This window comes from Chaetodon trifascialis, chromosome 15 (assembly GCF_039877785.1).
Source record: "Chaetodon trifascialis isolate fChaTrf1 chromosome 15, fChaTrf1.hap1, whole genome shotgun sequence".
Taxonomy (NCBI): Eukaryota; Metazoa; Chordata; class Actinopteri; order Chaetodontiformes; family Chaetodontidae; genus Chaetodon; species Chaetodon trifascialis.
This window is the reverse complement of record NC_092070.1, coordinates 17,153,411-17,180,168: the sequence shown is the minus strand read 5'-3', so window position 1 is coordinate 17,180,168 and position 26,758 is coordinate 17,153,411. Positions and strand designations below refer to the sequence as shown.

General features: G+C 42.4%; 1 protein-coding gene across 3 annotated transcripts; it reads left to right on the top strand.

Moving 5' to 3' along the window:
• The first annotated feature begins 496 nt into the window (after positions 1–496).
• On the top strand, positions 497–26,633 carry ttyh2l (tweety homolog 2, like). 3 transcript variants are annotated; one of them, XM_070982089.1, is made up of 14 exons: positions 497–934; positions 4,634–4,806; positions 8,862–8,973; positions 13,236–13,456; positions 16,327–16,422; positions 18,279–18,351; positions 20,665–20,734; positions 20,831–20,886; positions 22,331–22,423; positions 22,510–22,602; positions 23,661–23,803; positions 23,927–24,112; positions 24,191–24,269; positions 25,549–26,633. In XM_070982089.1, exons 1-14 carry the CDS (start codon positions 806–808, stop codon positions 25,627–25,629), a joined length of 1,605 nt encoding a protein of 534 aa, XP_070838190.1. In that variant the 5' UTR covers positions 497–805; the 3' UTR covers positions 25,630–26,633. The 3 variants fall into 3 exon arrangements, with proteins under 3 accessions (XP_070838190.1, XP_070838191.1, XP_070838192.1); XM_070982090.1 differs by having other exon boundaries at positions 715–934; positions 23,927–24,004; XM_070982091.1 differs by lacking the exons at positions 497–934; positions 4,634–4,806; positions 8,862–8,973; ... (1 more) ...; positions 16,327–16,422; positions 18,279–18,351 and adding an exon at positions 18,458–18,567.
• The last annotated feature ends 125 nt before the right edge of the window (positions 26,634–26,758 follow it).

Below are 26,758 nucleotides of genomic sequence, written 5' to 3'. Positions count from 1 at the left end.
ACACAGTAAATAAAAGCAGAAGCCAGCGTACTGTACCGGCGGCTGCAGCATCTCATCATGCTCATTACTGCTCACCTCAGTGCGCTTCATTGTCCACAAGAGGTCAGACATTAACAGCACAAGTCATAGGCTAAATAGTGCACTAATACCTCTGCCTCCTCACGCCAAGAGGCACGGCGCAGTGCTTTGTCCCATTTTTATGTGACTCACTTTTATTGTGGAATCAACATTTTGCATTTCCCCGTACAAAAACAGTGCCATGTGGAGAAATGGGTGGAGGCCATTGACATCCACCCTCGCTGTGTGTGACCATCTCGTTGCCGTTTGGTCATTTTAATGGTTCAGTTTGCAATACAGTTGAAAATTTCTCCTCATAACTTAATTGTTTGTTATCTCATTGTTTGCTCCTCTTCAGTCAAAGTGTACGGTGGACCTGACACCACTTGACTGAAAAATGGTTGTCACGCCTTCTCTGCTCAAGGAGGCAGGTTCATGCAGTCACTCAATCCCATGTCTCGATACAAACGCTTGGCCCGCACTGAAGCTGTGTATTTCCAAGTAGCAACGCAACTCAACAGTTCGCGCAGACTTATAGGAGTGTATTGGAAATCCGCACTGTTCTGAAGGTGTGATGGCAAAAGAAGAACTTCCTGTTTAATATTCTGTGGTGATTCTAACCTCAACTGAAGTCGCGTTTCTTTTCTTTTTCTTTTTTTTTTTCACTCAACCTGGGAATATTTGAGTGCCAAGGTCTGCAAGGGAGGCGTGCGGTCAGTGGTTCGCTGGACTGGCTTTCCAAGCAGGAATGGCCACTGCAAGGCTCGATTACGTTGCTCCGTGGTGGACATACTGGCTGCACAATTTCCCTCACTTCAATTTCTCTTTCCAGTCGCTCGACAACACTTTCAGACCGGAGGAGGCGAGCTATCAGCAGGTTGGTAACTGCACTTGCGCGTAAAAGCGCACGTAGTTTCAAAAGAACAGTTATGGAGGAACACTGACTTTCAAAACCAGTGGTGAAATACACATTTTAAACAGGAAGTAATTACAGGAAGTAATTAGAATCATGTGTCTAGAGATTAAAGCTTTTTTTTTTTTTTCTTTTGATTGTTTCTGTGATGCATCAGCGTCAGGAAGTAAGAAGCCATTTTCTGCAGACCTCACATGATCACACATGACCTGTATTAACTGGGTTATGAAATATTTCAGGCCTTAACAACTTTATTTACATATCCCTGTATGCTTGTCAATTGTGCACACTTCTTGGAGGGACACAACAAATCCTTTATTGTTCTCAACCTTACTCTTTAGCACTGAGCTTCACTTTGTACAGTATATCAGCAGACTGCAGTTACACTTCCTGTGCACTCTTTTTGTGCAGTTTGCTACAGTAAGTCAAAAAAAAAAAGTGAAATAACCAAAACAAAAAACACGACTGCTCATTCTACTATAAAAACACATTATTCGTAGGAGATGGTTGTGTTCCACACTTCCTTTTCATGATAAATTTTACGAGATATGTCAAAGACGAGGAAACTCTTTTTCAGTGTTGGAAAAAAAAAAAAAAAACTTTTACAAATGAAATATTTTGATTTCAGTCCATTTACGGTCATTTACTGTACGGTGTGTGTCCTACTCTGTCATGTTTAGTGATGGGACTGACTGCAGGCAGCAGGACCAGAGTCATTATAGATAAAAGAGGCTGCATGATGGGACAAAAATATTGGATGCTCATGCTCAGTTGTTGACATCGTTTTCCATCCGCACTCCATCAGTTCATTTTTTACCTTTACGTTATGGACTTCATTTTCTTCTCTTTTTGTCTGTTCGGCTCGGCCTGCAAGCCTATGTGTTTACTTATGAAGAAGTTGGATTTCTCCTCACACAGTGTATTGCAATACAAAAAAAAGTGATTTGACATCGCAGCAAGACAGTTTGACAGGCCTAAATTGAATTAAAAATTGCAAACAAAGTTCATATGAGCTATATTATTGAGCTAACACTATCAACACCGCCGTATTGAATTTATTCAGAAAAATAGAGCTTTGTGTTTATTTGTTTGCGTTTCTAAATCTAATTTAAAAAATTGTTTTCATATTTGTATAACTGGATAACTCATTTTGAGGTTTTACAACTGTAAGTCTATCGGGTTATCCTTAAAAATAAGACAATGCTGTAAATCCCCTTGATTATGAATACTGAATATGAGTTTCTTATTATTTTGTGTGTGTGTGTGTGTGTGTGTGTGTGTGTGTGTGTGTGTGTGTGTGTGTGTGTGCGTGTGTGTGTGTGTGTGTGTGTGTAAAAGTGCATATCCATGTGGCACTGCATGGTTTTCGCTCCCAGGTCACCTATGAATACAGAAGCCATTACCAAGAATCTCCCAGATCCGACCTGCGTCCTTCGCTGTACCTCTCTCTCTCCGTGTATCAAGGCCCATCTGGGTCATTGAATCCCAGCTGTGTCACACTGGCTCAGCTGAGCACCAGTCAGTGAGGGGTGAAGAGCACCATGTTGCCTTCACAGAGACACTTGGTAGTCTTTGACACAGACTCATGTTCTGCTTTTGACATGCCGGTCTGTTGTCCGGTTTGGAAACAGTCGAAAGAGCAGAGCAGCTGCAGACACATTTCCCTGAAGCTCTTTGTTTACTGGTTAATTAAATTAAACAGACACCATTCTTAAGCCTGCTTTATGCAAACGTCCATTTGGGAAGATGAAAGATCAATAACCTCATGGTCAATGGATGCAGATACTGTAGCTGTTTTCTCCCTCGTTCTTTCTCCCTCTCATGCATCCTTTGCCTTGTTATGGCATGGCAGCGGGTGGAAATTGAAGTGCCTGCATGTCTAATTACAAAACAATGGAGTGGAAAATTAGAGGAGAGAGCAGAACTAGCAGCATTGTGCGTCTGAAAGGCCTGACTTATAGTGACAGGAAATCTGAGCAGGGTTGAAACCACTGTAAAACTCCACACAGGGCGACTCTTGGCTCACCAACAGTGTCCTCAAAAACCAATGATAAGCAAATCATTGGATTAAGGTTTCGACCTGGGCGCCTGTGAAGGTAGGGCAGCTCAGTCTATATTGACCTATTTCACTGAGGGTATACTGGGAATGACGACAACTGTATTTCTTCTCTTTACGCTGTTCGTTTGGCCATGATTGGCCTTTTTTTTGCCGTTGATCTTTGCAAAGCACCGCAGCAGCGAGATAATGTTCATTACTGTCACTGTACTTCATTACATCAGTCTGTCTCAGGTTGAGTGTCTGATCTCATTTCTAATTGGAACATACTGACGAGTGAAACTAAGAGCAACGTGGAGCTCAGCTCGGCAGAGCTTGACACAAAGTTTGAACAATGAAGGACTATGTTGGAATAATATGCAAAGAAATATCATTTAAATTCAGTCACAGTGTCAATGTCATCCAAACGGAATAATTAGTCGCAGACGCTGTAGTTGAGGAATAGCTGTGCTTAGTCAGCCAGACAGACAGACTTTCTGAACTCATGGGCATTAAAACTTAAGTGCTAATTATTTGCAAGTAAAACCAAGGTCATGCTTTTCTTTTGATTGTGTCGTGTAACTTGGAGCTCAGTGCTTTGAGTTTGAGCCCACTTAAATTTAATGTTCCTAGTAGTCATCAACACTATAGGGAGCCCCAGTTGGGGCTCTAATATCAGCCAATACTGATATCGATGTTTGTGCAGCAGTGTAAAGACTTTTTATATGGTTGGGGGTTTGTTTTATGGTGCTGCTGTAAAGACAAACGGATCAATTGATGTGTCTGCTGCTTCCAGACAGCTTGTTGAGCGAGAAATAAGCTGCAAAAAAACTACAAGCATGTTTGCTCAATAGTCATATGACATGTCTGCATGAAAATAAATATAAACTGACTGGGGTTTAATGCAAGAAATGTTCCCCCGAGTACAATTTAATGCAAGCAAACAATTCCATTTTGTCTGCCTTGGAGTGTATGAACTACCAATTCTGTATTTATTTACTATGTAGTGATAAAAGCTTTTCAGAGAATAAGAGAAATTAGAGGACTTGTGGGGATTTATCGTGAAACAGTTTGCATACAGTGTTTCATGTGCAATCTGTCCATATACAGGCTGTTTCAATGAAGTATTTCTCTAATGAGTGTTTTCATCCTTCAGGCTTTAAATGTTTTGTGCTCTCAGAAATCACAAGACTGGATGAAAGCCATTGTGCCACATGATGCTCCCCTCCCTCAGGCTTAGATCGTTTCTGCTTTTCCTCTGAGCCGCAGTCCAAGTTCTGAACCAAGATGGCCCCCCTTTTATCACCCAAGACCACCAGCGTCTATGTTTCTATCCCCTTTGCTGTAGGCAGCAGTGATAATGTCGATCAGTGGATAGCTGCACATATCTTTACACATGAGTGCTGTTTGATACTGGTGGGTTGTTTTCACTCAGTGCTGTCAACCTTTGGAGTGGTGGGGTCACCCAGACTGACCACATGGAACAGCTGTGTGCCTATTTAAAGATATTTGTGTTCAATCTGCTGCAAACTGGGTAAACCTATTTTTCAATATAAAATGCCTTCCTAGTCTCGACTTTAACTGCATTTTTGTCTTTTGCCTCCTCTCTCTCCACTCTCCTGCCTCAGTCTCTGATATTTCTAGCATGTGTTGGTGCAGTGGGTCTGGGGCTGAGCCTTCTGGTTCTGGCTTCATACCTGGTCTGCATGTGTTGCTGCCGCAGGAACACAGATGAGGACACCAAAAGGCCTGAGACCTGCTGTGTCACCTGGGTTGCTGTCATCACGGGTCTCATCATATGGTGAGTCTGAAAGGCTAAGACCAGGCAGTTTTATTAATAGAGTGCCGGATTATACTACTTTGGGAAAAAAGAAAAGAGAAAGAAAACATCCGGACATACAGAAAGCGGAAGGACAGTGTGACATCAAAGGAAATTATGCTCAAATTCAAAGTCAGATGACTTGGCTCTGTCTGCTGCCTCTTTCCACCCGGAGCACTCCGATCTGCTAATATGAAGCTCCACTATCCAGTTCTTTCTAAAGAATACAAGTAAGGCTAGTTCAGCTGCTGTATTTCCAACATGCCACATTATCAGCGGGGCCCCCATCAGCTGATGGTTAGCTGACCAGACCTCTAAATCCCTCGGATGACTGTTCAGCTGACTACACCCGCCAAAACTTTGACGTCTGGCTCAGCTCAGTCCATTTAGATGCTTCACCAAACCAGAATGCTGCAGCCTTGGATTGCTATTCAAAATCCCATATTTCCACAGGTTGCGTTCTGTAACTGTCTTTGCTGTACTGCTGATTTATGCTTGCATGAACAAGAAGGGAACTTGCGTAAAACTTGCCAAACGTAATTGTACATTTGCGTATGACTTAACGCACTTAAATGATCTTGTCAGAACTCTCTAATAAGACTTAATTGAATTTGCCTACCCATCCGCTTAAACTTGTGACGTTTAAGTGTTGGGCTTTAACTTTGTTAGTTTTCTGTGTCCATACAGAGCCACTGCTGCAGGACACAAGGCCTGTTGCAATGTTAAGTAACTGGGCATGACGCTGTTTAGCAAAGGAGCTCTGTTCTCCAGTCTCTGCTCAGAGCTCTTATCTCTCCCTGTACAAGCTGCTTCCAGTGGACGTTAATATATTCAGCTCAACAAATTAAGCATCGCATATGGCATCCAATTAAATGATCGAGCCGTATGAGGTTGAACAGACTGTCTTTACATTACAGGTTAGGTTTAGTGGTTGAGAGCAACACTTGTAGCAAAAGAGTTTAGCGTCGTGGGGTACAGGAGGAATACAGCCGCACACATGCACAGCCGAACTCACGTGCTAGCTCATGGCTCATCCTGAAATGGAGTCATAGGCTGCTGAGTGGTCATTAATCTGACTGGGTGAGGAGGGGTGAAGGTCACAGACATCACACCAGCTTTGCATAGAATCTACACTCTGACTAGAAGTTAACAGCTGCATGAATCTAAATTTACACTGCAACAGAGGGGCACAATGGCAATTCCAGCTCTGCAATTAAATATTCTAACATATGAGACTGAGCAGACTTTACGTTACAGTTTTTTTGTGGTACTTGTTAATAACGGCATTTTTTTCCTTGACTTGTTTTTAACATTTAATCTTATGCACCCATTAGCTGGTGTTATTACTGGAAGTTTTGAGCTATAGCACAATCGGCTTAATTGAAAACGTGCTTGTGGTGATGCTTTTTCAGCTCCGCTGGAACAAAGAAGGCTTGTACAGAAGCACAAAGATGCATATAGAATGAAAACTTTAACCGTATATGTTTTGTTCTTTTACGATGTGGGTTCATGGGACTTTTATTTGCTAAAATGAATACTTTCATGCCGTTTGAGAGAGATCTAATTGTTTGTCATGATCGCCCCATTCACTTTTTCCTGCTTTTCGTCCCTCATGATATTCAAGGAGAATTGCATTAGAGAAGAACTCAAACAGAAAAATGCATTTAAGAGCCACTGCACCTCACTGAATGATTATTTTTTTGACCTCAGGGGAATGAATGGGGTAAATTCAGGTTAAAGATAGAAAACAAATCTAATATTCTAAAAATCCATCCTCCTGAGGTCGGTCTGTGTTAACCCTGTTGCAGTTTATAAAAGCAGCAATGCGCTGGTCTCCACAGAATCAAGGCATTTATCTGCTAATACTTGTTCATCCTGTCCATTTGTTCAGCTCATAACATGTTTTGAATAGTAATGTCCAGATATCAGACGGTCTGTGAAGTGATACATCCTTAGAGGCACTAAATATCCTGGAGCACATATGCTGTAGTCCTGTTGTTCATTGTGTTGGTTTTCACACCTCTCGCCGCTGCAAACAGCCACAAAACACCGACGCTTCCCTGGAGGTGAAACTGCCTCATGACATCCTGTGTCATTACTGTTTCATTACCGTGCCATTAGTGGGTCTTTATTGTCGCTGACGTGTCACCAGGTTGGCCCAGAGGGTTAATGAAGAGCTCATTATCCAGCCCGCTGTGGAACATCTGAAACGCAAATATCCTGAAAAGCATGGAGGAAGATGATTCGGTTTTCTTTAACCAGCTGAATGAGTGCGTTTTTATAACCACATCTGTGCAGTTTGGATTTTGAGGTTAACTGTAATTTACTGTAATTGCATCTTTTTCCTGTTTAGTTCTCAGTATGGATTGTACAAGGTATGCCCCCATCGCCCCGAATCATAACCAGAGGGACCTGGTTTAATGGAGGAGACACAGCCAGTGGTTTTCATTATATTTACAAGGTTACAGTGAAAGGATGACAGAAAAAGAAACTCACACCCATGCAGTGACATATCACGCACTCACCCTGACAGGATGTATTAAATGCTAAAATAAAATAACTCCACATCCTGTCTTTGCACCTAAAATTCCCCTTCACTCAAAGATATGTTTTTCTTCTTGTTCCTACAGCTGGTATGTCTGAGCTTCTCTCTACAGAACCATGTATGCGCACACACCGAAGGATGTTTTCATTTTTATCTGCTGAAAGTGGCAAGTTTCCATCCACTGAATGAAAATCAAATTTTCAGGGGCGGACCAACAAGCACAAACACTTTGGAAGCCAAAGTGATCCAAAAGTCAAGATGTTACATGACTGAAGGGGAATTTTAACTAACCTCCTTCATTGTCTTTGTCCCACCGTGGAGCATGATAGTGCTAACCTGGCCATATGTCTACCTGGCTATGGGGGGGTGATGTTTTTGTGGTTTTGCCGCACAGATGGTGTTAAAAATCTTCAACATACGAGTCATTATGAGAGTAAACTTCTTTTTTTGTGTGTTTGTGTGTGCATGTGGTGTCCCAGGAGCAGCACTGCTCTGACTGGCTGCCATGTGAAGTGTGATGGATGGGCTCCGTGCTCTCTCAATGGAAGCTGCCCCTAAACGTGGTTCAAAATGTTACAAACCTCCGACCTTTGTGTAGAGTGACAAACTTATTGCAATCAAGTATGATGAAATTGTGTCATTGCTCATGTCACGGTAGACTGTTAGCAGTGGGGTAGATTGACTCTGGGGGTTAGGACACCAATCCTCCCTGTTACAGAGGCTCAGGCACAGTCTCAGGCTGCAGGGAGGTGGGAAATAGGGATCCTGTGTATTACACTCGGATACGTTTTCGGATGCCAAGCAGAATTCTGATGTGGTTTTAGTCTCGAATGGAATAACAAATTCAGTCCAAGTTACTGCTGAAAATAGAGCTTTGATATGTTTAACTTCAAATCTGTGTGTGAGAGAAAAGGGTAAACAAAACAGATGGAGGAACTGATGGGTGGAGGGAGGGATCTTAAAGGAAGAAATATGACAAATACGAAGATTTTGGCTTTCTCGAATCAACTCAGGTGTTTTGTCCTGGGCCCGTGTGGCTGCCAGGTGGAAGAAAAGAGATGAAAATGCACCCTTTGACTATTAAGACATCTGACCAATAAATGATGATGAAAAAAAAAAAAAACAGATGAAAAGGCTGAAAATTGCTCAGTCTTTTCTTTGTTTACACTTTTAATCAACTTTTTGTATATCTACCCAAAGATGCCTTCATTTATTCATGAATTTGTTGATTTCAGTCACCAGTAGCATATTTTCTTCTGTGAATGTAAAATACGAGTGATTCAAGTGTACGGAGAAGACTAAAACATAACACAGAACATTGACTGCTGTGATAAATATTTACCCTTAAGCCTCAGTGTCTATCTATCCTATTTGCCTTACTTCTCCTCTAATAGCCTCACGCAGTCCATAACTAAGAAGTACAAAGATGAAACAAACGGGGAATAAGGTTTGATTATTCATTTATTAAAACTGATTCTCACCTTTTTCACAGTTCTGCTGTAGGAGTGGGTTTCTATGGAAACAGCGAGACCAACGACGGGGTGTACCAGCTGACCTACTCGCTCCACAATGCCAATCACACATTGGGTGGCATCAACAATCTGGTGAGGGAAGCATGCCAAGCTCCTCTGTATAATCTGCCGTCGCATCAGCATTATTTATATCTGTTACAATTTAAGAATTTTCCAGTTGAGTCAGTGCGAGTTGACCAGGCAATAGATGTGTCGTTGATGTTATATATTGTTTTGCTGTGAATAACTGCTTGTCTCGGGCCTCTTATATTCAATTACCAAACATTTTTTATTAGCCGTGGTGGCACATAGCATCATTTTAATGGCTTACTCCACATTGGAAACAATGATTTACAGCTGTTAGACACCAGAACAGCTCCTCTATTAATGGATTGTGCATGTGTCTCAGAGCAGCACCTCCCTGCGGGGGGTCTGCGTCCGCTTTTTGTCACAGTGAAGGAATTGAGGTGACTGCCGCCTGAGGATTTGTAAATACGGATTCTTTCTATACAACTCCTGACCTGCATTCAGGGAAGTTATTTGGGAGGCTTAGGGGGAGGGGGAGGGAGGAGGGATAGGAAAGAGGAAGGAGAGCATGGGAGTCAGAACAAGGCCCTGCAAGAAGCAATAATCACAATGAGGAAGAAGAGGATTAACTCCCATCTGTAGTGCATTAATGGATGTTAAGCCTCTCCTCTCCCCATCTCTCGCAGTCCTGCTGTCTGTGCTGTATGTTTGTGTATGCATGACAGTGTCACACATCCACTTGAAAGCCTCATATGCACACATATTGTATTCATGTGTGGGCACAAACAGATTTGTGTGTACTTTTCCATTGTGTTTGCTGAATATCATTGTGTGTGAGGAGAGAACAGATTTAGATTTAATCCAGTTGTGGCTCACACGTTAATTTGGGTCATGATGGATGAAGGGTTACTTATGAAATATACACTTACAGTTCTGCCATTAATCCTACAATCACGCATCTTCTAATCAGTTTTTGGTGAAACGGCTCTTAGTGGCGATTCAGCTTCCTACCCTCATTTGTATGAATGTGGCAGACAAAATATTAGAAACTCAGCAAAGTGCAACATAATTCAGCAGCACCACAAACTGCATCCTCCTCTAAAGCGGTTTCAACAAAAGCTTAAGATTCTGCCCTTTATAAATGCAGTATAGTGGATTTCAGCGCTGGTGTATTGGACTGCATTAGTTACAGCTCGGTGTAACAAATAACCTGGAAAAGGGGTGCAGTTTGCGGCACAGCTTTGTCTTTGTGCTGGAGAAAGGAAATGGGATCCAACATTAGTGATTTCACATCCTTGCTACCGACTCTCTCTTCTGCATCTTGGTATTGATTTGATTCAGGAGCATGATGTATGCTGTGGCTGCATGAGAAGCATAGCTTTTCCCCAGGGAAACAAAGGCTTTCTCACTTGCAAAATCATAGCTTGATGTAATGTACTCCCCTCTCAGAGCTGATGTCTTGGCCGGCTGTTCATCCCATAAAGCTAAAGCTGCCTTCGTCTGTGTTTAGTCTTTGATTGAGAGAGTAATTTCTCTACTGATCTGTATTGGTTTATCAAATCCTCTCTCAGCCCTTCGTGTGTCTTTTTATTAAGGGAGTTCAAAATAATCACTTCAGCAGTTTGCGTCACCTTAATGCCTTAAATACATTTCCTTTGTTGTTTTTCACACACTGGGTTGATTGGTCCACTAAAGGAGGCACAGGGGTGACCAAAGATCTCCTGTGAGGTTAGTGATTTACAGCAGCGGCTGTCTGGAAGGCTGTTCTCATCATGAAATACACACTCTCACGCTGCGAGGGATCACCGTGTGTCATATACGGAAAGATTTGATGAGGACGACCATCCGGTCGCTTGCCGTCAAAGGGGGGCTTTTGGTTGTTCGCGGGCATTCGTTATTTTGAGTGTTCAGCTTGCTATATTAAGAGCTCTTCAGTGGTGCCTGGAAATAATGGATGAGAAAACATGGCAATCACACTTTATCAGAATGTCTGCTTCCAATTTACAACCCTGGATACATTTTTATATATAGCTCTTCCTCTTTGAAAGTGAAAGCTGTCTTGTGATGCTTGGAACAAAATGATTAGTACTTTCTGCGTTATGCACCAGTCCCCTGAGTGTCTCTCCTCACTGTCCTGTTTCTTCAATGTATTACCTTGCTTGGCTTTAAACCGCTCCCGTCATATATATTGTTTTATTGTCACAGTTAATACTGTAAATCTTAGATATATGAAATCACTGAAGGCATCGAGCAGAACAGCTCAGCTGCATATGAATTGGCACTTGGAGTAGTGCTGCTGCGAGCCTCAAATCAGTCAGACTCATTTAACAGGCATGTCCAATACGGAGAAGCCTCCTTGTGACCCGCTTTCAGTAAAAGTGAGTTTTAATCCATTTTAAGGGAAGACGGGACGGTCCAGATTAGGGAAATGTGGATCACCCAGAGCAGCTAGCTGATGGATCCCATTTCTCACACTCAGGCATACAGGCTTGCAGATAAGATTCGGGGCGTTATGGCAGGAGCTGTTAGAGATGATGAACATAGAGGTGGGGAGTGGGAGCAGTTTACTGGCAATCACATCCTCCCCCCTGGGAGTGCTGGAGTGGAGGATGGGCCTGTATCTTTTGCCCCATCTCTACATGGATGCTCTTTCTGGGCTCTTGCTTCGAAGCCATCAGATGCATCCACTCCACAATTTAATCACGAGTGTTTGAAATGTGACAGAGCTGAGGAGACTGAGATACGTTTTTATCTTCTTTGTTGGTGGCTTCTCATGGCGTGGAAATGAACTGTCTCACTCAGAATACTTGGATGTGTTAAAGTAGTCATGGGTGTAACTGATGGGTGTAACTGAGAAAGATAAAGAAGGCAGGACTGCTGCTAAATGCTTCAGATTAGAATACAGAATGCAGCATCTGTGTAGAATTAGTGGAGCCTCCCCCTCAGTGTAATGTTAAATACACTGTTGTAGCAAAGCGTGTGTGTCATTTTTAAAACTAGGGACCTCTTGCTTAAGAAGTCCTGAACAGTATCTCTGCTCTCCCAGAAGAAAGTACTTTCTTCTGGGCAGAAATGGCAGATTGCCAAAGGCAACAAAGTAAGTCTGCCAACACCTCTAAAGCTCACCAAGTAACATGCTGTTTGTTTAATCTGTACGAAAACATGTAAAAATGACAATTTACCATTTTACACGGGGTCATGTGCTGGAATAACTCTTGGTTCTGACCAGTCGCCAAATGGAGAGTTACTGCACAGAGCCAGGAAATAGTCTGGCCCAGTGTGAAATGGCAAATTGTTGTTGTTTTTTGCAAAGATTAAAAATATTAGATGTGACATGTTAATTAGTGAGCTTTAGAGATGCTGGTAGGCTGATTTTTTTTTTTTCGCCTTCAGACAGTCAGGCTAGCTGTGTCCGGATGTTTCCAGTCTCTATGCTAAGCTAAGCTAACCAACTGCTGGCTATGGCCTTGCATTAAAGGACAGATATGAGAGTGGGACTGATCTTCTCATTTAATTCTCCCCCAGAAAGCAAGTATTTCCAAAAATGTTGAGCTGTTCCTTTAACAGAAAAAAAAATGATTGACTTTCTTCAAATTGCATATGTTTTCTCAAATGTCAAACCTAAAACATCTTGACTAAAATTCAAGTGTTAGGCCAAGTATCGAAAGGAGTGATTTTGGAGTGGCGGCAGGTTTCAAGCACGCATTTCCATTTTGATGGCAGGGTTGCCCTTTTGTTTACATGAGCAGAGTGAATTGCGCTTTTGCTGTCATTTTCCAAAATATCTGTATAAGTGGGTCAAGCTAGTGTGCCTGTGATTCATAGTGAAATGTGGCTGTGGCAGAGAAACTATTTCTCCCTGTCAGCATCGGGCTAAAATTGACCTGTTTCTGGCTCCATTGATGCTGTGAAAGTGCAGGCGTTTACTGCATCACATTGTTTTTGTTCAAACAGGAAAGTAAAATGTATTTACTCTGCCGTGCCTCCTCCCACTCTGTTCTCACAATCAAAGACCCCTGTGATAACAGCTCTCCCTGGTATTGTTATCGGTATTCTACTCGAACAGTGTTTACCTGAATAAAACGCGGTTGAGGAGAAAAGTTAATCTTTTCTCAAGGGAGCCCTCCTTTGGTTCTTTCACCTCTCTATATATTTTCAATCTTTTTATGAATATCTGTTTGTATGAATTTATTTATGTTCCTGCTTCCTGCTGACCCTCGTTTTTCATTGACTTCTCTTCACCTCTCTCCCCTCCCTTGTGCTGACACCTACTATTTCCTATTTTCTTTCATTTCTTGCATTCCTCTTATCTTTATTTTACTTTACAGGTTGCAGGATCTCTGGGCAATGTGGAAACTGGACTCAAACAGCATCTGCAACGGCTGGATGAAATCTTTGCCACAAGATCCGACTACCTCCAAACTCTGCGCTTCATGCGGCTGATGATCAACAACGTCATCCGTGAGCTGACGGCTCTGCCGGATATCAGCAAAGCCAATGTCGACTTGGCAGCTATTGCTGACCAAACGGCCTTCATTGAGTATTACAGGTAGGCGGAGCCTGGTTTACTCCCCTGAGGTGATTCACGTCATTTTATTTCGTCTGTGTGTGATTGAAGTAAACATGCCGCTCAGAATGGCACGGTAAGTGATCCAGATGAGACACAGAGCAGATGGGATTTTATTGATCTCCCCTGAGGAACAGAGACCGGAAAGCTATTTTTCCTGATTGCTAAATAAATGAAAGCTGAAATAGAGCTTATTGCCCACTGTGCAGTTTGAGCTGTAACACTTATTGCTCTCACTGAATGTTATGCATGGCAGAGTGGCTATTAGACCATAAATGATCTGCTTACCCGCAGACCATTGCTCACATTGCAATAATTATTTTGATGTGGCTATCTCTTTAAGACCTATGTTCTTTTTCGAAAACAGAACTGTGAAGAAGGATTGAAAACTGAAACTCAGTAAACAGATGTTACAAACCCAACCAACAACAAAGTAGTCCAAATGAATAAAATATCCAGCATTAATTCACAAGCGGGGTACTAATTTATGAGGCTCCAACGGCTGCTGCTCCTCCAAACTGTAATTTCATAGCTTTTGTGAGTTTATTTTTATTTTTGAGCACATAAAACTTCATAGCGCTGTTATGCTGTGAAGCGTCACATTTGCAACCTTTTCATTACTGTGTTCTAAGAGTAATTTGGATGAAATTAGCAGAAGGAGAGTCTTACTGAACATAGATTTAGTGTTGTATGGTGCCTTCTACAGTATGAAAGGATTTTTGTTTTGTATATGATAGACACAAAGGGACCAGGGCTTATCTGGATGCGTGCGTGGGCAAGTTCTGCAGAGATCTGACATTGATGTAACTCATCCCGTAACTCCTGTTACGTGCCAATAGGTTGCAGATTTAGTAGAAGATGAATAGCAAAGTGTAAAACTCATTCGGAGACATCTTACACGCACACGCTCCTGATGAAACATATGTTGAATCATATTTCAGTGGAAAGTTACAAAAATATGCATGCCTCTGCAGCATGATGATCAACAACAGGGTTTATTGCTTTGTTTACTTGTTGAGGCTCATCTCCCTGCATCTGCATGGAGCTGTGTTAGTCACCTAGCCCTGGGTTAGATAGGCAGTCGAAGATAACCTCCACTGCAGCTCCATCTCTCTATTCACCGTCTTCACTGAGGATTTTAGTGGTCCTTTGCTAGAGTTTTATTCAAAACCTCTCCCCTAAAAGGTTTAGCTTCATCATGAGCTTTTAATACCGTCAGCACTCTTGTTCTGGTTGGATTAGGCTGCTTATATAATGGTCATGGATTCTGATTCACACTAGAAATGTTCAAAGTTTAAATTAGCTTAATAATAATAATGCTTTTGTAACTTATGTTTGGCATTATTTTGTGAAAATGGAGACTTCTTTTCGACTATACAAAGAATGTCAGGGAGTCCTACACTGTAGATGTATATCTAGAGGAAAAAAAAAAAAACACACAGTGTGAGAGAGCAGATTAGCATGACTCACAGCTTCCTGCTGGTTGCCATGTAAATCTGTTTGTACTAAGTGTGTGCCTGCACAATAATACAACAGAAACTTCTGCACAGCTCTGTAGTCAAGGTCTGAATTAAGGCTTCAGCAGAATGAAATGTGAGAGATCTTCGTCTCTAATATAAACTGTGAAGCCCAAACTAAATGATAAAATAAAAATGTTAATAAAACTCTTTTTGTTTGTTTGTTTGGTCATCAAAGTGTGTTTCCATAGTTTCTTCCATGCTTCTTAAATGAACAGGCTATGATAACAGCAAGTATGTCTGATTCTTGGCGTGACAGAGCACCAATAAGCACAGTTGTATCATTGGTGGTGACTCATGGGCCTATTTCTATCATTAATGTCCTGCATACAAAATCTCACATGGTGTGTTTTTCCCATCATGGTATCGGATCTTCTTTGGCACCACAGTTGCCACTTTGTGCATCCTGACACCAATCTCCTGGGTGTTGATTGGATTTCTTGCAGCCGTTGGGCTATGACCGGCCTGTGGCATGGCTTCATTGATGAACAGCAAATGTTATGGCCAACCCAGTGTTATTCCAACAAGGGAAGCTTATATCTTCCCTTCCCTATTCTATTTCTGAATTAATCCCTGTCCTTGTGCTGAGAGAAACGCGTCTGCAGTTCTGTTTATGCAGATAATGTAAAATGCAGTCTCCTTGAGTGTTTCCCGTCCATATGTCCTCTTCTGTGAGCAGCGGAATAACAAGTCTCCAGTTTATGTTTCAAGTCTGTTGTGGTACCAATGCACGCCTTCACATAGCATGATTGAATCATATTTTGTAGTGGCCTTGGTGTACAGATTCACTATGATAGTGCAGGTAATTGAATAGCGTCTTCATAATTCACCTGCTTGTGTGACATCCTGCACAACAATGTTTTTGGTCAATGCTAAAAGATTTACAATGCTACCGGGGCTTGTGGAGTTAAGAATGAGTCATAAGCATTCCCACGTGTTTAGCCAGTCAGCACACACACACATACACACACACACACACACACACACACACACACACACACACACACACACACACACACACACACACACACACACACTCACTCTTCTAGTACAGGCTGACTGTGGGCCATTCCTGTGAAGGACATTTTCAGAGCTTGAAAAATTAATGTCTATGGATTTGTGGTGTTGAATTATTAAGCCAACAGGCTGGAAATTACCTGAAACAGATGGGCTCTAACTAGGAGACATGGATGCTGATATACACAGACCTCACACATTCAGTCCTGAACATATGTCGGGCGAGCACTTCCCGAGGCTTGTACATGTGCGTAAAGCACGCTGTCTGCGAGTGAAGGTGATCAATCAGGGCTGATGCTTCACTTTCCTGTCTCGTAGATGGCTGACCTATCTGCTGCTGCTGATCCTGGATCTGGTCATCTGCTTGGCCATGTGCTTGGGGATGGCTAAGCAGTCTCGATGGCTGCTTATCACGTACGTACCCCAAGTGTGTATGTGGAGGTATTTGCTTTTCATGTTGTTCTCACTGACACCACGGGCACCAGTCAGCCTCTCTGGCGCCATATAGGTCACTCCAACAGCACCAACGATAGAATTACATCTTTCAATAGCTCCGACAATGACTCTGCCCTTATTCCTCTCCTCAGTGACTTGCCTTTTATTTCCTTATACAGTTAAAGGCAACCTTAGAAAGTTTGGAATTGCCTGCGACAAAAGCTTGGCTCAGCACAGTCAGATGGCTGAGAGGACCTCTTTATATTGTTGAATGGTCTTTCATGCTTTACTGTTGTAGAAAGTCCTCTACAAAAAGAGGTTACTTTGTATGAAAGATTTGCCAAAAAGGGATGTTTTGTACACATAGAACAAAATGCTGCACAATGGCTCAACCCAACAGACAAATGAAGACGCAGAGAGAAACAGTTCAATAAGAATAAAAGAAACCAGCAGCCACTGGTGGAGCATGTTGGAAGCTTAGTGTAAAAATCTGTGCAGATTTAAGTCAGGACTTGCTCCTGATTCAGTGTGAAAGGCACAATTATGCCTGTAACCTCTCATCATGCAACGCAGTGGGGCATGAATTGTATGTTAAAACAGCCGTTATTGAAGGAAAGAAGAACAGCAGAACAGATGCTTCCAAACTTTTCATCAGTTCGCGTCATGTGATCTTTATATCCTCAGATTACATCAAGAGTTTCTTCTCTTAGCAATAGAAAATAACTTTAAATTCCAAAGCTCTGGAAGAAATAGGAAGATTAGCAGGAGGAATTTTAGATTTAGTAAATTGCAACCAGAAGTTTAAACCAACACTGACGTCTGACAAGCAAATCCACAGTCCAGACTTCCCTTCCCATTCGCCCAATTTAGTGCAGTGTACGTGTTAGCAGATGATGCTCTGGATCGCTCTTCACATCCCTCTCTGATGGGCCTCACTAATGCCTATTGATCGCTCCAGCAGGATGAGTCCGCTCCCTTAACTAATTATTAAGTGCTCTCAGGCTACTTTATTGGTGCTATCAAGAAGGTCTGAGGAGTGAGTTGAGAACAGAAGCGCTCTGCCGCCTTTTCACATCCATCACGGGGACTCTTCTAATTCACATCGCTTTCCTCAAGCTTCTGCCATTGGTCGCTAAGAAATTGCAGATAATAGTGGGGAGATTTCTTAAAATGTTTTTTTCATATTCCATCTCCACAATGTTAAGAGCCCGTTGAACTCTTTTCAGGCAGAAGGGGGCAGATGAAGCGGGAGGTCGACAACACGAAGGCTGCGTCAGCTTTTGATTGACAGTGACGATGCATAGCGATTGACAGCTAATAACATCCGTGATTGAGAGAAAGCGCAGCCAATTAAAACGTTGCCAGTGGAATCCGGCAGAGCAGAGCAGAGAAAAGGAAAGACAAGAGATGCAAAGTCCCCAGACTTCAAGTAGTATCTTTCGCAGTGGCTTTCTGAGACCTCTATTGAACTGCTTCAATCAAACATATTTCTCAGTAGATCTTTTTTCTGTAAGTCTATAGCTCACAAGTGAATTCAGGAAGGAGTCATGAGTTAATTTATCTTTATATCACACCATGGTAAATTGAGGTTCAGCTGTATCGTGTAATCTGCGATGCAGCAGTACAAAGCGCAAGCTGGGCCTCTGTCTTCAGGCACGAGGAGTGCAATTCCCAAGCAAACGCTGAAAAGAATAAATCAAATTAAGTAGGTGAGAAAGGGCTGAAGATCACTGGTTCAAAGACAAACGGATTCATCTGCTTCTCCCCATGAGTCTGTCTGTATCTCCCTGTCACCCCCTCCCTCTCACTCCCATTCGCTGTTTTTTCCCCCCCAGGATCATGGCCTTTGTAGTGCTGTCTCTGATCCTGAGCTGGGCCTCACTGGGAGGGGGCACTGCCGCAGCCGTGGTGAGAAAACACTGTCTTTAAAAACTTGTCACAGTTGCTTCTTTATTTATTTATTTACTTATGTGTGTTTGTGTTTGATTGGACCCTCAGACACTCTTGCGATCCACTTGTTTTTCCAGTTCTGTTTTAACCCACAGAGTTGAACCCACTGCCATCTTGTTGGATGGCAACGCTTCTCGTGTTTAGCTTCCCAGCTCATGCAATTACTTCCTGAGGGTATTACTGTCAATAAGCATGTGTTTCTTGGACATGTTTCCTGGTTAAAGAGTGTCTGTACATGTTTGTTTAGTTTGCTCTGCTACGGTCAGTCATGCAGTAAAGCTGATTACAAGTCCGCAGGCTTTAAGGTTAATCAACCCTTAGCCCCGCCGTTGTAAACAAAGCTGTTTCTAGCATTAATTACTAGCTCTGCTTTCTTCAAAATCTCTTTCCTTATGTCCTTGTTTCTGACAGATTGTTCTCTCCTCCTGTCTGTACACCATGTGTTCACAACATCTGGGCTTAATGGAGCTCGCATTAGGGACCCTGTCTGGGGTACAAAGAGTAACCCCTTGCTTCAAGCCTTCCTCCATCCCTCATGTCCACTGTCTCCTCTCCTCGATCTCCTTGCCTCCTGTAGCTTATCCCATCTGTGGGATTATCCCAGTGGATTTTGCATCTGGCCAGCTGTTTTCAGTGAGGCAAGGGGAAAGAGAGACGGGGCACGGGGGCATGATTTTAACCTGAAATTAACTACACGTGTGTGAAATGTGGAAACCTCTTGTGGTGAATGCAGAGCTTCCCTGTAGTTTTAAAAGACAGATTATTAATATCTTGGACTGTGCCTGTGGCTTAGCATTGTTCATTATGGTAGAGCATGACTCTGCATTAAAAGCTCTGACCTCTCCGGCCGACATGCAGTATCCAGAATAGTTGAATATAGCTCCTCTCTAGTGTGCATCTCTGTCAGACGGCGTAAGTTGAGCTGAGGTAAATTTGCTCTGCAACTTTTACCTGCCTAGTTATTAATAGGGAGGCCAGTCCTCCACACAGAAGTGGTTTATCACAGAGCACGGTCTTCAGTAATAGAATTTGAATATGGGACAGTATGCAAAAAGTAAGCATAAAGACTTTACTCAAAAGCTGCACATGGTGCATGTTTGTAAGGAAGGTGGTGTCCTAGAAAATGCTCATAAATGTGTACATATTTGATGAGACGAAGCATAAACAAAATGTCCCTGCTAGTATAATGAGATAGAGATGAAGGGTAGCATCCTAACAGTGCTGCACAGTCTTTGCTGAAAACACACGTCACGTGATGGACTTCAGAGGCATGTGCGTAATCTGAAATTGAGGTGGAACGATTGTGACTTCAACTACAGAAAGAAAGTGGAAATGAAGGTTAGGCAGGCTGACTTTGTGTCTTGTCTTGCTTTACAGTTGCATTCCCCTGTGTTTTATTTTGTTGCATCCTGCATTGCATCATGTTTTTTTCATTGATCATGCTTTGTTAGATCGAAGCAGGTTTGCTCACTGTAAAGTCCTTTGAGCTGCGCTTTCCAAAGACAGGCTATAAAAAGACACTTTTTGATTCGGGCTGACATGAAAAGCAGCGGACACGAGACTGCATCAGGAATAAATGATATGAGGCTTTGATTTTTGACTGTGTGTCACGGCAGATTTCTTGATCCCTTTGAACTGGATCAATTTGAATGTCAGCCTGTTAATTATGCATGTTTGTGAGAAATTATTCAGTTTAAGTTATTTTTTGTTATTTGCCCTTTTTTTCATTGCCTTCTTTTTATGTTCTAGGCAAGACTAAGTACACAGAGACAGCATGAACCTGACCCCTAATTGCTTATGCATGCACATTAGCAGCTCTGAAGGGATGAACTAAAAAGCATGAAAATATTTAGCAGATTTCAACCGTTGTCAGGAAAGCACAACGTGGTTGAACATGGCCAGTGCAGCCTGAGGTCTATTACTACACACTGCACATTTTCCTGTGTGCTTGTATAATGCATGTGTGTGTATCTGTACTGTGTGTGTCTGTGCGTGTGTGTTGCTGTGTTGCACATGTCTCAAGGCATTTTTGTGCGAATACTGTCATTTCACAGTTTTGGTCACTCCGGAGTTTAAGAACGAATGATAACAGCGGTGTAAACAAATAGTCTGTGTTGCTGAGAGATCGTCAATAACTGCCCATTGCAAGATCAGTTTTGCTCAGCTGCAGCTCAAGAAATTGGATCTAGTTCATGGCTTGAATAAATACCGCACTCCTCTTGGTCTTGCATACTCGCTACATTACAGCATGTTGTTGTTGTTTTCCTGCAGGGCACCAGTGACTTTTGTGTGTCTCCAGACAAGTTTATTGTCAACCAAACGAAGGATTTCCTCAGCGCAGGTGATTTCTGTCTACAAACGCACAGATACCAGCTCTCTGTCACTGAATATTAAGACGCTAATGCTAATCTCTCTCCCCATTTCTCTCACCCTCCAGATGTTGCACACTATTATTTGTTCTGCAGTCCGAATCTACCCAACCCCTTCCAACAGGTATTGACAAAACGTCTAAAGTCTCAGCTATCTGCTCACACATGGAATTGTTTACTGAGTCACGCACTGGAAAATGTATTGCTATTTTAAAATGAGTTTTTCCTTGTTAGATGCCAGGCAGCCAGATCATTATCAGGCCCTAACCGGCTGTTCTGAAAAATGAGCCCCCAACACTAATTGAATTACTTAAAGTGATAAATGTTGATCAAAGAATATTCCTTTTTCATATGTGGGTCTCCAAAAATTAGCCGTATCTTTTACCCTGTGCATAATCTGTGCCTTGGGGAATTCTCACTAGCAACTGTTTTTTTATTTAGTAATTTATTCAACTTACTGTATATCATGAATGAAGGCAGCTACTGCACATAGGCAACTTGTGTTGTCCTGATTTATTTCTATATATTTATGCATATATGACTTTTCAAAGAAACATGTAGACGCGTCACGCCTTCCAGAGAGGCCGGTTATCTGTGCTTTAAATGCAGGTGCTTTTGAAATTGTCTCAAAAATAAATGGAGAAATGACACAGCTGTCACGAAACCCTGGAATTTAATCAAATGCTAACATGCTGTTCAGAAACCACTTATTTTCGAGGCCAGCAGACATCACAAAACCAAAGTTGTCTTTCATTGTATTTGTCCATGAGAGCCGCTTTCTGTCTGTCTGGTTGTCAACAGCAAACGTGACGCTGGAGCTGGAACGGCTCTGAAAGAACATTTCGCAAGAGGCATTAGGTCTTATTACAGTGAAGGTCAACCTACTGCCCATGGCCAGGTGCACCAGATGATAATGTTGGGTGAACAAATTCACTGTATCTGTCGCTGAGTTTTGGTGCACAAATTTTATGCCCATTCAACAATGAGGAGGTTTTTTTAATACTCCACCTTCCCACCTTCACAGTTAAGTGCTTGCAAGACTTTGTGCATTTTAAGCTAGTGTGATCCTGCTATTTCTCATGCATTATATACAATGTCAGGCGTGTTTTTCATGAGCTGCACTGTATCTGTGTGGCTTGTACGGAGGGAATTTGTGGAGGATTAATCCATGACCAATAATTATAAAAACCCACATGCTTACTGTAGTTATCGACGCAGCATCCATTTAGGGATTAAAATGATGCTTGTTAAGTCGGTAAGGATAATATTTTTCTCTGATGGCCTAGTTGATATAAATATTGCTCTTTTGTTTGTGCTTGAGATTGGTTGCTGGGAAAGGGAGGAGGGATAGTGACTGGTGGGCGAGACGGTTGGTGGCGGAGGATAATCTGGGCCTATCTGTCTGGAAAGAAGTGTGTCCTCTTGTTAAGCGCATTACAAAACCTTCTTTAACACCAAATTACTTGTTGACATGTCGCACCCAAACAATGCTCTCCTTAATGTGATCCTCTAATTGTTGTGGTGGATGTGTGTGCGTGTGATGGCGGTGGGTGATTATATTTTCACAGTCTTTGACAGTCTGCCAGCGTTCTCTGACCACCATGCAAATCCAGGTCCAGGGCTTGCTGCAGTTCTCCGTGCCTTTCTTTCCCACTGCTGAGGTAAGTGGCTGGCTGACAGACTATTACACCAGTCTGTGGAGAAAGTGTGTATCATTCTCTCCTCACTTTCATACCTTGTTATACAGAGAGACCTTTTGGGGATCCAGCGACTGTTGAACTCCTCCGAGTTCAGCGTACACCAGCTAACAGCCTTGCTCGACTGCCGCGGGCTACATAAGGTAAGGTCAGATTCTGAGGACAATTTTTAATAGGGCTGCTTTGTAGCATAGCTTAAAGCCACTTAGAAGACCAACTTGACTGATTCTCAACTTTATCTCTGTGTACATCTCATAGACTGACATGTTTAGATACACCAGTGCAATTGTCAGTACACTGTGTATCTGCTCGACAAGCTCTTTTCACCACCCCCACTTTTTCTCACTCTAAAGTCTAACTTTACTTTTGCAGCTCTCAGATTGTCAGTTTTATCTGTAAAAGGAATAAGACGTGTCATCGCTGAAATTAGTCTTTCTTGCTGCTGTAATTGTAAGATCAGATCGAGGCTTTTAGATGAATAAGGCTGTCATATGACATTTGTAATAGTGTATGCTGCGTGTAGGTGTGTCATAAGGTAATGTGGGTAGCGGGGACTGTATTCACAGTTTCAGCAGGGTGGTGGACGGGGTATGTCAACGTGCTTGCTAATAATGCATTCTAATTACATTAAAGAGTGCCTTACGAATGTCCATACCGTTCTCAGAGCTTCTTACTCAAACATAACAAGAAAAACAAAGGGAGAATGCATTGATAACATGCGTATCATGATGGTCTCAGCATGGAAAAAGTTATGTTTTTGTGCATGAACTCTTCCCTGTGGAGTCTCATTAGGAGACCAGATTCCGACTTAATGATCACAACGAATAATAATGATGAACTTACTTTAAAGTAAGGGTAGGGTGTCCCCACTTTGTTTGTGGGTCTATGTTTGAATTAGGCTCAGGTTAGCCTGCAGGACATGGATGGATGAGAGTCAATTAATGTCCCCAAATATGATACAGACAAACATGTAAGAGTCCATCGGTTTACTCACGTCATGTTTGTCTGTAAACCTCATAACTGAAATAATCACTTTTTAACTGCTGTTGATGGGTTTAATCTCAGTGGGTTTAGAGGAATATGCACATATATGCACACATAACACATTGCAGGGACTGGTATTCATGAAAGGTAATATTATTACTGGACAGTGACAATAACTGAAAGCACTATATTTATCTATGTGTGTCCATTCTTCTAGGACTACCTGGATGCCCTAATGGGTGTGTGCTATGATGGGGTGGAAGGGCTCCTCTACCTCTCTTTGTTTTCTCTGCTGGCTGCCTGCGCACTCTCTGCCATGCTGTGTGTGATTTTCAGAGTGTGGACACTAATGGGCAGCAGGTCAGCACCAAGCAACCCCCTTATCCCATTATGTACTTCCCGTACTCCTGCAAAGTATTAACGCATGCACTCTTTCCGTTTATGCCTTTGTGTGTGTGTGTTGTGTGTCCCACTTCCACCCAGGGACAAAGAATATGACGACATAGATGAGGATGACCCGTTCAATCCCCAGGCGCGACGGATGTCCTACAACCCCAGAAGGTCCAACATCCACAGTTTCTGTAGCTATACCAGCAGCCTCGGTAGCCAGGCCAGCCCTCATCCACCTCTGCAGTCTGCTTCTAATGTCATGCCGCCTCCTGAATACATGTAAGATCAGTAGATGATGACAGCGTATGAGTATATGTGTTTCATCTCTTACCGCCTTTCTCTCTCTCTGTGATGCAGGAATCAGTCCATGCTGTTTGGAGGGAGTCCTCGATATGAGAATGCGCCGCTGATAGGGAGAGGATCCCCGCCTCCCTCGGTGCGTTGGCCCTATGAGGCTCTAGTGTCCCTAGTGTGATGAGGATGATGACACCGCTGACCTCAACACTGCTGCAGCACTAACTGAAAGCATGCATAGCAACAGAACATAACAATGCATATATACACTGTAGAGAGCCTCACTCTGTCAACGCTAAGTTAGGGGAGTGATGTCGCTCTGCAAGTGATGAAAGACTGCTCTCTGCTGGCCACTGACTGAAATGCATTCATCTCTGAACGCAAACACATTCTCTCACTAAACCGAGCACAATTTAATGTCCTTTTCACCGCTGCCTCGGATTGCATTTCTAATTCTTGCGACATAACGCTTAAGACTAATGCACACATTAGTTAGGTGTTTGATGGATAAAGACAGTGCAGGTGTTGAGCTTTAAAGGTAGCACTCAGCGTGTGGTTTGTCCCCAGAGCTGAAGCTAGATAATAGATAACACCACAGGTAAAGTTAAATCCACACTGAAGTTTCTTTTCCATTAAGTTTTCTGTTTCTGTCGCTGACTCAGTGCTGGAACTGCATTCCCAGCAGTGAGAGGGAGTTTAAAATTTTAGTTTGTCTCAGTGAGACATGTTTTTAACAAGTACTAACATGCTTTTTTTTATTTGTGTGCAGGGATACATTGGAAAGGATATTTTCAGTAGATTAACAATACTGCACTGAATGAATCTAAAGAGGAAAATGTGTTTATTTTTGTTTATTTTTTGTGAATCAGCTCTGCAATGCATTTTACTGATGTTTTCATATAAGCTGTTTCTCACTGAGGTTTCTAACTGCTCAATATGAACCAGTGTTTTGCAACTAACCCTTTTGCTATTTTCATTTTTGTTACTCAGACTTTTAAAAACCGTAAGTTTTCTGTCTTTTCACTTCTTCCTGATTTGTTTGATTTGCTCTCATCCCACTCCTCGATACCCACTGTGGGCTTCCCTCTGTAATGACGCTTGCTTTGCAGAATGTTTTAACCTGTAACCCCAACACCCCCTTAAAGCTTTATACAGTACCTGAGCTGTGTGACCTCCTGGCCTTGTTTTATCCACAGAGTGTTACATGTGAGTGTGACCCCTGACTCATGCCCTCTTCACCTGCCCCTCGCTCCATTAAAGCACCACTCCTGATTCCACAGCCTCCTAATTAAAGAGCAGCTCATCATCAAAAGAAACCCTCGCCAAACTTAGACCACATGCCATTTTCATGTTTCATTTTGAAATGCTGCTGTTTGAATGCAGATGTGCTAAATTGTGTTTTTCAATCATTTCTCTTGCAGTATTCGCCCAGTATGAGGACCACTTATCTATCTATGACTGATGCCCAGATCAGACACTTTGGGACTGACTTCCAGGTGTAGCCTGCAGCCTACTGAATCCTTTTCAGAGAAGCACTGTCTGAGACTCTGGGTCCTTATCAAGGAGGCTGTCTTCATGGTATAATCCTGTTTACCGGAGCTGCAGCCTGCTGTCCCAGTCTGAGACATGAAAGCAGGCCATATGAGACAATTACCTCAGTAACACACCAATGCAGTGCTCTGAAAGCCCTGCATGCGGCTTTGAACAGAGGTGGCCTCTGATGTATGGAAACACTGTTGCTCCAATGTCAGCATTCCTATGAGACAAATCAAGAGCCTTTGAACTGATTGGATTCAAAAACATTTTTGACTCTTTCCTATATTCTGGTGGTCTACGTGGATATGACCGTCAACACAGTCAGTATTTCGATGTGAAATAGGATGGCTGAATATGACTCACAGACAATCCATCGTGGCATTTTGATTTTTTGCAAAACTCTTACTCTTTGGCAGCAATTTAAATCTATTGTATTTTAACCCTTTGTGTCAATTTTATTGGTGCTGTCTGAAATGAAGCACTATATGTTCAACCTTTCTAGATGTCATAACATGTCAATGAAACAGTAGAACATATTGTAGTTTTGTTGTGAACAGCCAAAGATTTGTGATCAATTCTCTTTCTAGGTGTGTAAATACCACAGGTTTAAGCATCTCTTCGTTCTTGTTGTAATACTATATTGTATTGTACGACCTGCTGATCTGGGATGAATTAAATAGTAATAGCTGGAGGGGTTTGCTGTAGTTTTGCAGCATTTGGAGGCTTCATAGCAGTTGCATGTGGGAAAATTTGCCTGGACTAAATAAGCACAACAGAATGGGATTGAATTCACCCCCAGGCATGTATCACTGTACTGTTGCAGAGCAGGTAAAGCGTAAACTGAATATGCAGGAATTAAAAGTTTATTCTTAGATCCATCTTCCCCCTGTACCTCGTGAAAGAGACATTGTTCTCCTCAGTGTAGGAGAAATCTGCTGTATGCTTTATGTTTGAACATAAATGCTATATTCAGATTGTGTGTCGTCCTGTCACTCTTCATTTACCACTGTTTACTCTCACTCTGATGGCCGAAAATGACCTGCATGGGAATAGGCTGATTTTTTGTGTCTCCCACACCTGAGGATGCCACACAGG

Bases quoted from the DNA above. Each gene is read 5' to 3' on its own strand.
- ttyh2l (XM_070982089.1), top strand. From the start codon at position 806: ATGGCCACTGCAAGGCTCGATTACGTTGCTCCGTGGTGGACATACTGG. The intron at 935-4,633 runs GTTGGTAACTGC...CTCCTGCCTCAG, and splicing joins AGGAGGCGAGCTATCAGCAG to TCTCTGATATTTCTAGCATG. The intron at 23,804-23,926 runs GTCAGCACCAAG...ACTTCCACCCAG, and splicing joins TGGACACTAATGGGCAGCAG to GGACAAAGAATATGACGACA.